Source organism: Chrysochloris asiatica, unplaced genomic scaffold (genome assembly GCF_000296735.1).
Source record: "Chrysochloris asiatica unplaced genomic scaffold, ChrAsi1.0 scaffold00741, whole genome shotgun sequence".
Taxonomy (NCBI): domain Eukaryota; kingdom Metazoa; phylum Chordata; class Mammalia; order Afrosoricida; family Chrysochloridae; genus Chrysochloris; species Chrysochloris asiatica.
The window spans coordinates 81,590-93,014 of record NW_006409259.1 but is presented as its reverse complement, the minus strand read 5'-3'; the positions used below and the strand labels follow the sequence as shown (position 1 = coordinate 93,014).

Below are 11,425 nucleotides of genomic sequence, written 5' to 3'. Positions count from 1 at the left end.
ATAGCAAGGGACCAACGAAAAGATACCAAAAAAAAAGAAAAAAAAGAATGTCCACACCTCTATCTCTGCGGCTCTGTCAGGCGTCCGTGGCTGCTCTGATCCTTTCCCCGCTTGGCCCCTCACAAAATGGTGACTCCTGGAGCAGCTGAGAGTCCCGAACCAGGAAGCAATTGATTTATTTCTTCTGCCACAAGCTCCCCAGCTGTAAGTCTACCAACCTTCTAGATATTCCTTTATATGTGGTTCAGAGCACTGGGACTATTCCCTGAACCTTCTTGGTCCTGTATTCTGTGTTGTTCTTGGCAGAGCTCGTCACTACACTTCCACCCGATCCGCCATCTTTTTCCGGGCGATCAATACATCTTGATTGTGTGTTTTATTGATTTCAGTTTGAAGAAGTTGGTAGAATTCTTCTATTTCATCCTCACTGACTTTAGTTGTTGGTGCGTAAATTTGAATAATAGTGGTATTAACGGTGCTTTCCTGTAGGCACATGGATATTAACCTATCACAGACAGTGTTGTACCTCATGACTGATCTGGATATGTTCTTTTTGACAATGAATGCAACACCTTTCCTCTTTAATTTGTCATTCCCGGCGTAGTATACCATGTGGTTTTCAGATTCAAAATGGCCAATACCAGTCCATTTCAGCTCATTAATGCCTAAGATATCAATGTTTTTGCATTCCATTTCATTTTTGACAGCTTCCAATTTTCCCAGATTCATACTTGGTACATTCTGCGTTCCGGTTTCAATGGATGTTTACAGCTGTTTGTCTGCATTTTGAGTTCTGCTCCATCAGCAGTTATAAAGTACTTTATAAGTTAGGCTTATTTGAACTTCACAGTTCCCTAGCAAGGTAGGCATGAATCCCATTTTATGGAGGAAGACATGAGACCTGAAAAGTTATTGAATTTTCCCATGTCACAGTACTAAGGGACAAAGTTATACTTCAAATCCAGCCTGTTTGGTTCCAAATTCAGAACTTCCCCATCATTTTGTTTTATTTTCTGATTATGATTAATATTAGAAATTGGATGTCTTCCCGTCCTTTGTTGTTGTTGTTGTTAAGTGCCGTCGAGTCGATTCCGAACTATAGCAATCCTGTATAAGGTTTCCAAGGAGCAGCTGGTGAACCTGAACCACCAAACTTGCCGTTCAATCTACTTTGCAGTCTGGCTCATTAACCCACAGTACCACACCAGGACTCCTTAGGTTGGAGTTTTTGAGTACACAAGCAGGATTAGTTCCTTCTGAAACATTCAGCGTTTTAACTGGAGGATGAACTGCAGAATGTGGATGCCACCTAGATCATTATCAACTCAACTGTTACCATACCCCTCTGGTTTGCTAGGAGTTATTTTTTTCAGCTGTGTGGCGTGAGTGGGAGGTATTAAGGAGTAAGGGTCATATAGGGTTTCTGAGGAGTGGCAGATGGGTGTGAATTACCTCTGGTAAGCAGCTACAGCATTACACCAGGACTGCAGGCTAGGCCTAGGACTTTGTTTAATGTAAATGTTATGGTTAGGACTATGGTGAGTGTTAAGGGTAAAGGTTGGGCTAGGACTAGAAGTTAGAGTCCTGGTGTGGCACTGTAGGATAAACACTAGACTGCTAACCATAAGGTTGCTAGTTCAAACTCACCAGTCACTCCTCAGAAATACTATACAAGGTCACTATGAGTTAGAACCAACTCAAAGGCATTTAACAAGGAATAAGTCCTGGTCTAGTTTTTAGGGTTGCAATTAGGTTTATTTATCTTTATTTATTTATTTTTCTTGAAATCTATTTGATTTTCTCTTCATATGGAAGTTCTGTAACTATGTTAATCCCTCTTTCTATTTTATTGTGTGTGTGTATGCATGTGTATTGCAACTGTATCTTTAGTTCTCTATTTTCAGTCTTATAGATCTGCTTTACTTTGCATGCTTCTATATCTTGGTTGAGTCTAGGAGATTTTGTCACATATGTTAGTCTTAGGTTTTTGTCTTATTTGTTGGTTCTCTGTCCAAAGAACTCCCTTTAGTATTTTGTAAGATTGGTCTGGTTTTTACAAATTCTTTTAATTTATGTTTGTCTGAAAATGACCTACTTTTGCTGACATATTTAAAGAACAATTTTGCTAGATATATGATTCTTGGCTGGCAATTTGTTTCTTTTAGAGTTTTATAAGTATCATACGATTGTCTTTTTGCTTGTATAGTTTCTACTGAGAAATCAGAGCTTCGTCTTTTAAATTTTCTTTTGTAGATAACTTTTCATTTTTCCAGAGCTGCTCTTAGGATTCTTTCCTTGTCTTTGGGTTTGAAGTTAGATTATAATATGTGTTGGTATTTCTCTCTAGGGGTCAATCTTGTTTGGAGTTCATTCAACTTCTTGAATGGCTCTCTTCGCTTCTTTCATGATGTTAGGGAAGTTTTCTTTCAACAACTCTTGGACAATATTCTCTACTTTTTTTTGTCTCTTCCTGTTCTAGAATTCCAATCACATGTAAGTTATTCTTCTTGGTAGTGTCCCACATAAATCATAGGCATTCTTTGTTTTTGTTGTTGTTGTTGTTGTCCTTTTTAAAATTGTTCCTGTAGTGGGTGATTATTGAGAGTTTTTTTTCTTCAAGCTCAGTAAGTCAGCTTTCCACTGATATAATTTTCTTTTTCTTTGTCTTTTCATTGTGTAATCCATTTCTGAAGTCTTGGTGTTAATCTTATACCTTTCTAATTGCTGTTTCTTATACGGTTCCCATTTAAAAAAAAAAAAAATGTTTTGTCCCTTTGTTTCCTGAGTTTTCCCATAGTTTTGTCTGTTTTCCTTGATATCATCTGTAGTTTTCTCGATCTTTCCCGCAATCTGTTGAAGATGGTTAATTAGCATTCTTTAAAATTCCTTGTCAGGTAGTTCTGGTACAAGTTTTGGTACCAGAACTACCTGACAAGGAATGATATTTTCTGAGTCTGTATTTTGGCCACTTGTTGAGGCATTCTGTCTTGTCTCTTTGTGTAAGCTAAATCGTCTCTTTTCTCTGTAACATTGTGGTGTCATATTTATATTTATGTTTATTGATGTATATTTATGTATATTTATATTGATGACTGTATATTGATGTGGTCTCAGACACTCACCGCCTGTCTCCTGGTGGATGTGGTAGAGACTGGAAGTTTGAAAGCAGTTAATTCTCTGTTCACTGTTTGGGTAGCATAGTTCAGGGTGAGTTCACATGCTTCCAAAAGCAGTGGCACTATGCCAGTTGCCAGCCCCCATGCAGAGCAGAGATGTGCAGGAAGGGTGCCCACTGGCTGCTGGGTTGGTGAGGGCAGGGACTGGTTACACCCCTGGTTACCAGGAGAGCATGGGAACTAGGGAAAATTGGACCCAGTTGCCAACAGCCTCCAGCTGCATCCTGTGCCTGCAAGACACTATATCAACAGCTGCAAAAAACTCAAGATGGCCGCACTGCCCAAGCCAGCCCACAGTCCACCCACTTATTTTCTCTCTCACTGCTCCTGTTCAGCTTCCACTTCTCTGCCCTATCCTCTGATATTCAGGGTTCCAGGATCACCATCTGTGTCTGTTTCACTTCATTTCCCATGTCTTTATTGCTGAGGGTTTGCTCAATGCATCTGCTTACTTTGCCATCTTGCCTCAGACTCTATGAGTTTTTAAAGGGTGTTAAAGTTGTCATTTATGGAGCTCATCCTAACTGCCAGGTCCTGTTCCTTTATATACATCATCCTACCGAATTCACATACCAGCTCTCTAAGATGGGTCTTATGAGGCAGTAGTGGCTCAATCGTAAAATTCTTCCCTTCCATGTAGGAGGCCTGGGTTCTGTTCCTGGCAGTGCACCTCATGAGCATCCACCACCTATCTTCAGTGGTGGATTCTGTGTTACTATGATGCTGGGTAGGTTTCAATGGCATTTCCAGACAGGATGAGTCGTAAACAATGGCCTAGAAATGTGCTTCCAAAAATCAGTCTGGGAAAACCTATGGAACACAATGGTCCAATCCACAACTGATCATATGAATGGCACAGGATTGGGCAACTATTGTGCATGGGATCACCGTGATTTGCGGGTCTCGCAGTGGAAGCTAATGACAAGAAGATATATATTATTTTTACATTTTACAAATAAGGGAACTGAGGTTCAGAGAGGTAGAATAGCTAAGGAACAGATTCATGCCTAGTTGTGGATCTTCTACACTCTTCCCACCAGCCCCCGCCCCTGCCCCCAACCTTAGACACCACCTTTTCTGTTGGGCAAGAGAGAGAATTTGCACCCTTTAGTCATTGTCCCAGGAAGTTGGTACCTTCTCTCTCTGTGAATAGACCAATGGAGAATTAACCAAGGAGAACAGGGTTCCAATGAGGGTCAAAGGAGAAGGGTACAGTGTCGGACAGACTGAAATGCATATTTTACTACACAGCTACTAAAGGAGTTTTGATATAAGGCTTCTATGACAAGTTCAAGTCAATATCCCAGGCACAGCATGGCATGAAATGCGGCTACTATTTAGCTCTACAAGTATCTCACAGGATCATTCCCACAAGATGAAGAATCTGTCTGTGATTTTTATCTTTATCAACTTCTGAAGGGTCTGTTTCCTGCCCTTCCCATACTCCTCCTTCCCCCCTTCCCCAGTGTGTCGGCAGGAGCAAAGAAACCCAGCTTGTCCTCCTCCAAAGGGAACTATTGTTATAACTAACATTGTTGACAATGGGTGATAGCTTTTTCCTAATTCAGAGCTAGATCACTAAGATTACAAGTTGTAACTAATTCTTAGGTGGCTGTTTCCCACCTCTTCCTGAGTAATCAACTCAACCAAGTAGTAAGTCTGAAGTAGTTTCTCTGAGGTTTCAAACTTTGTTAACTTTCCACCATAGACTTATGCAGGCAATCTGGAGCAGATGCTTGATTTGGATGAGGAAATTCTTTATTTAGTGAGGCTGTCTTGGAGTGAACTGATTCCCATGAGCAGGTTTTCCCATGGTCCAGATCCTATGCGTGCCGATTTCTAAGCAAGATGATCAGCAACACGGCAAGTAGGCCAATCACAAATAAATCCCAGTATGGTCCAAGGTCATTATCCAGTTTCACCCATTTCCATCTCATTGTAAACTGCAGGCAAGAGACACTCTGTCAGAAGAAATTCTGAGCCACTCTGCCCTTTCAAGACCACCATCTCCTCCCCCACTTCATCCCTAAGAACACTCAGATTCCCCCTCAACCTTACTACATCCCTCACCCTTGGAAGATATGAGTTTTTGCTTGCTTACAGTTCTCACAGAGGGCATACTGGCACTTTTAGATTAAGTGCAAAGATTCATAAAATTTATTTTCTATAGTTTTCTAATTAAATTTTTTGTGGTACCACGTGTCACCTGTCATCTATTTACCAGCCTCAGGTTTTTGATAGCAAGAACTATGCTTGGAACAAGTATAGATAGTACATGTTATTTTGCTTAGGATTTTGAACATAGTAAGTGCTTTAAAAATATCTTCTGAGTCTCTATGACCCTGAGATGAGAAGAAATAGATGGGCCCAGTTACCACTACCAATGCTCTGAAAGGGATCACATTAGAAGGTCATGAATCAAGTAAGAGAAAATAAGGAACAAAACTCAGAATCATAAAAAAGACCAGGCTTGCTGGTCAGCTAGGGACTGATGGAACCCATGACTATAGTCCTCAGTCACTCTTCAGGTCTGGAAATGAACTTACCCAAGTGGTTCAATTTTCAGCCAAGTATAGATGGATATATAGAGGGGCAATAGCATTAGTAAAGAGTGCAAACAAATAGAACAGACAACTGTTTGAGATAAAAGGGCAGCATTTACCCAAGGAAATACTTCAGAGGGGTTCAAAAAGAAGAAGGAATGGAAACAGAAACAGTGAAGGCAGGATAAATGTTACATGGAGGGGATTATTTCAGTCACTGAGACGAAACAAAGTATGATTTGTTGACTGTAAAACTGAGGATCTCCTCTGTAAAATATTCACTCAGTTCATAGTATCTGCTGAATGCATTCACTGATGATATTGTGAAGTATCAACACATACTTAGTATAACAAGCAGAATTGCTCTATATGGTAAGCATAAGGCTTTGAATACTACTTACTAAAGGAACACTTATCTGCAAAAGACTACCCGAGAGGCCTCTTCACTCTATCCCTAAGAATTGCCCATAGAAGCTTTCAGAGATTTGAGGCATACTTGAGATAAACTTACATCAAAAAACAGGATATCACGGAGGAAATGCACAGTTTCCAGTTTCATGAGTGCAAAGAAGACGGGTAGGTATGCATCTGGACTTGTTTGAGCAGCCATGTCATAAAATCTCCTGGCCAAGTGAATGTCCTAGAAAGAGAAAAATAGTCCTAACACTCATTAAATGCAGATTTTTTTAGGGATAAGTAAACAGAAAAGATTGTTTGAAAGATTATCCATAGTAGAAGAAATGACCCTAATTCTAAGAGCTTGTGACTGCATTATGCTATATGGCATAGCAGACTTTGCAGATGTAACTAAATTTAAGGACATTTAGATTAGGAGATTATACTGCATTACCAAGACAGACTCAAAAGAGTCACATGAACCCTTAAACACAATTTTCTCTTGGTTGAGGGCAGAAGAGGTTGTCAGAGAGATTCAAAACATGGGAGGGACACTACTCATTACCAGGAAGGATGTAAAGGATTGTAGATAGCCAGCAAAGAAACAGGGAACTCAGCCTTACAGTTACAACAATCTGAAAGAGCATGGAAGTTTATTTCAGGTAAGAAAATTGCATTAAAGAATAACCTTGATTTCCACCTTGTGAAATTGTAATCAGGATAGATTCAAGCTCACCTGGACTTATGACAAATAGAAACTGTGAGATAATAAATGTGTGTTGTCTTAAACCACTAAATTTATGGTGATTTGTTACAGCAGTATAGGAAATGAGTGCAATTCCCAAAAAGTTTTCTTTGATATTCCTGGTGTGATTTTTCAGGTGTGATTGACTTAAGGCAGGAGAAGACTACTTATTAATAGTTGTTAAGTGCCGTTGAATTGGTTCCGACCCATATTGACCCTAAACAGGGTTTCTGAGGCTGTAAATCTTTATGGGAGCAGAAAGCCTCATCTTTCTCCCACAGAGCAGCTGGTAGTTTCGAACTGCTGACCTTTCGGTTCGCAGCCTGATTTGGAACCACTACGCTACCAGAGCTTCTTAGTATACATCCCTAAGACAAATATAAATGTATATGTTGTTGTTATGTGCCATCGAGTTAGTTCTGATTCATAGCTACTCTATGCACAACAAAACGAAATACTGCCTAGTCCTGCGCCATCCTCACAGTTGTTACTAGGTTTGAGTGCATTGTTACTGCCACGGTGCCAGTCCATCTCCTGAGGGTCTTCCTCTTTTTTGTTGTTGTTGTTATGTGCCGTGGAGTCGGTTCCGACTCATAGCGACCCTGTACAGGGTTTCCAATGCTGTAAATCTTTACGGGAGCAGAACGCCTCATCTTTCTCCTGTGGAATAGCTGGTAGTTTCGAACTACTGACCTTGTGGTTCGCAGCCCAATTCATAATCACTACGCTACCAGAGCTCCTCTTTTTTACTGCCTTCATTTTACCAAGCATAATGTCCATCTCCAGGGATTGGTCCTTCCTGGAGCCCTCTCCTGGAGTTAATACCATTTCCAGAGTACAAGAGAGAAAGTCTCACTATTCTCACTTCTAAGGAGCATTCTGGCTGTAGTTCTTCCAAGACACATTTGTTTGTTCTTCTGGATGTCCATGCTACTTTCAATATTCTTCACTAATACCATAATTCAAATGCATTGATTCTTGTCTGGTCTTCTTTATTCATTGTCCAACTTTCATATGCAATTCAATCAGATGATTGAAAATACCATGGCTTGGGTCAGGTTACCTTAGTGCTTACACTGATATCTTTGCTCTTTAACGCTTTAACGAGGTCTTTTGCAGCAAATTTGCCTAATGAAATGTATTGTTTGATTTCTTGACTCCTGCTTTCATGAGTGTTGATTATGGATCCAAGCAAAATGAAGTGTTTTACAACGTCAATCGTTTCTTCATTTATCATGGTGTTATTTATTGGCCCAGTGGTGAGGATTTTTGTTTTCTTTAGACTGAGGTCCACTTCATACTGAAGGCTGTATGTAGTCTTTGATCTTCATCAGTATTTCAAGTCCTCCTCACTTTCAGCATTTAGCAAAGTTGTGCCATCTGCACATCACAGGTTGTTTCTGAATAGTCCTCTAATCCTGATGTCATGTTCTTTTACATATAATCCAGTTTCTGGGATTACTTACTCAGCATACAGATTGAATAAGTATGGTGAAAGGATACAACTCTGGCACATACATTTCCTGATTTTCAAACAGTCAATACCCTCTTGTTCTGCTCAAATGACTGTCTCTTAGTCTATGTTCAGGTTCCTCAGGACCACAGTTTAGTGTTCTGGAATTCCCATTCTTTACAATGTTATCTATAGTTTGTTATGAAGCACACAGTTGAATGCTCTTGCCTAGTCTAATAAAGGACAAGTAAGCATCTTTCTGGTATTCTCTGCTTTTAGGCAAAATCCACCTGTTGTCAGCAGTGATGTCCCTCATTCCATGTCAGCTTTCAGGAGCTCATCTGTGGATGGGGCATGACTCCAAATGAGAAGATACTGTTGTAAACATTAATAACACTATGTGGAATGTAATAAGTATGAATCTAAGAAAATTGGAACCAATCAAAAATGAAATGGAATGCATAAACATAGATATCCTATGTATTAGTGAACCTGAATCAACAGGTGTTGGGCATTTTGAATTGAACAATTACCATGGTTGTTGTTGTGAAGTGCCGTCAAGTCAATTCTCACCCATAGCTATCCTGTTTAAGGTTTCCAAGGAGCAGCTGGTGAGCTTGAAGTTCACGACCTTTCAGTTCAAACGACTGCAGTCTGATGCATTAGCCCACAGTGCCACACCAGGACATGGTTAGGAGTGACAAATTCAAGAGAAATGTGGTCCTATTCATTATCAAAAAGAATATTTCAAGATCTGCAAGTACTTCTGTCTGTAGTAGAATAAATTCTATATCCTTACAAGGAATATAAGTTAATACAACTATTATTCCAATTTACCCACAACCACTAAAGTCAATGATGAAGAAACTGACGAATTCTATCAACTTCTTCAGCCTTAAATTGTTCAAGCATGCAATCAAGAGACATTGATAATTACAAATGATTAGAATATAAAAATTGGAAACAAAGAGGAAGGACCAGTAGTTGGATAATATAGCCTTGGAGATAGAAATGATGCTGGAGGTTGTTCGGTAAAGCGTCTGACTCCCGCTCTCACAGTTATTGCAGTACTTTAGGCTCCATGGAAGCAGAGCTGGGCCAGGCAGGGTCAGAAGGCACTAGTTGCACTTTGTGTCTCGTGAATGGGGGAAAAAAAGACCCTAAGAAGCTGAGGCAAAATGTTGTCCTATGCATTTTTTAAGCACAAGAAAAAGCACTCAGATGCTTCAGTCAACTTCTCAGAATTTTCTAAGAAGTACTCAGAGTAGTGGAAGACTATGTCTGCTAACGAAAAAGGAAACTTGAAAGACATGGCAAAGGCAGACAAGGCCCGTTATGAAACAGAAATGAAAACCTATATCCCGCCTGAAGAGGAGACAAAAAAGAAGTTCACGGATGTTGAACTTCAAGAGGCCTCCTTCTTGGTTTTTTCAGAGTATCATCCCAAAATCAAAGGCGAGCGTCCTGGACTATCCATGTATGATGTTGCAAAGAAACTGGGAGAGATGTGGAATAACACTGCTGCAGATGACAAGCAGCCACAAGAGAAGAGGGCCACTGAGCTGAAGAAGAAATATGAAAGGATAGCACTGCCTACTAGACTAAAGAGAAGCCAGATGCAGCCCAAAAGGGAGTTGTCAAGGCTGAGAAAAGCAAGAAAAAGAAGGAAGAAGATGAGGAATATGAAGAGGAGGAGGAGGACAAAGAGGATGAAGATGATGATGACTAAATTGGTTCTTGTGAAGTTCTTTTTTTCTTGTCTGTAAAGCATTTAACCCTCCTGCACACAACTCACTTCTTTTAAAGAAAAAAAAAAAAATGGAAATGTAAGACTGTGTAAGATTTGCTTTTTAACTATACAGTGTCTTTTTTTTAAGTATAGTTAACATACTACTGAATGTGCTAGCTCTGTCCTGGTGGTATTTTTAATAACCACTAATCTTGCCTGATAAAGTATGAGGGCTGTAGATTGCCATGGTAACTTAAAGAAGGTTCTAGCACAAATTAGATATATATGGGGATGGTAATTTTTCATTTTTATCTTCAGTTGTCTGATGCATCTTAGATGAAATAATTGTATTGTTAACTGAATACCACTTTAATTGCAAAATATTTTTTTGCAATGATTTTTTTTTTCAGCAACATAAACAGTGACTATACATGTGGACCCTGCCAGATGGAATGGGCATGTTACACATGTGGGAAGACATGATGAAGAAGTACTATAAGATCAGTAAAACAAGGTCAGGGGCTGACTGTAGAACAGACCCATCAATTGCTCATACTCTAGTTCAGTCTGAAGCTGAAGAAAATTAAACAAGTGTATAAGAGCCAAAATATGACCTTGAGTATATTTCATCTGAATTTAGAGATCATTTCAAGGATAGATATGATGCCTTGAAAAGTAAGGACCAAAGACTAGAGGAGTTGTGTGATGACATCAAGAATGTCATACATTTGAAAGACAAGAAAGAAAGAAAAGACCAAAATGATGTCAGAAGAAACTCTGAAACTTGCTGTGTCTTGAATGTAGAGTTTGTACAACTAACGGAAGAAATAAAGTAAAGGAGTTTAAGTGAAAATTTCAAAAGGCAGCTCAAGAAGATAAAGTCAAGTATTATAACAAAATGTGAACAGGCCTGGATTTAGAAAGCCAAAAAAGAACATGCTCAGCATTCTGAAGCAGAAAGAATTGAATAAAAAATTCAAGCTTCATGTTTCAATATTGAAGGATTCTTGGTGTGGTGCTGTGGATTAATGCATTAGACTGCAAGGTGAGTTTTTTTTTTTTTTTAATGCTTTATTGTGAATTATGTAATGGTTTACATGGGAGAACATTAGCTTCACATTCATCCTATTGTGTATCATTTTCTTGCCATAGTTACAATCCCCTCTATGCATCATCAACCAACCAAAGGGTATATCCTGCAAGCCTGCTCCCTGGTGTTCAGCACACAGCCCCTCTCACTCTCTGGGTCTAGAGTCCCCAGTCCCTCCATCTCTCCACGTCATAGTCTCTGCCTCCATCTTTGGCATCGCTGCTTCTCTTGTCAGCAAACAGCTCCTCTCCCTCCCTGAGTCCTGTTTCCCCAGCCACTCCATCTATTCCTAA

The 11,425-nt window shown here is 39.6% G+C and overlaps 1 protein-coding gene across 1 annotated transcript in view; it reads right to left on the bottom strand.

Annotated features, from left to right (window-relative positions):
- Positions 1-4,999: 4,999 nt before the first annotated feature.
- Positions 5,000-11,425, bottom strand: part of LOC102827893 (protein sel-1 homolog 2-like) — a gene marked incomplete at its 5' end in the record, with an annotated part of 67,077 nt that continues 60,651 nt past the window's right edge. The window contains 2 exons of the mRNA XM_006877977.1: positions 5,000-5,119; positions 6,231-6,359. Coding sequence (XP_006878039.1) covers positions 5,000-5,119; positions 6,231-6,359 — 249 coding nt within the window. The remainder of the gene's footprint in view (positions 5,120-6,230; positions 6,360-11,425) is intronic.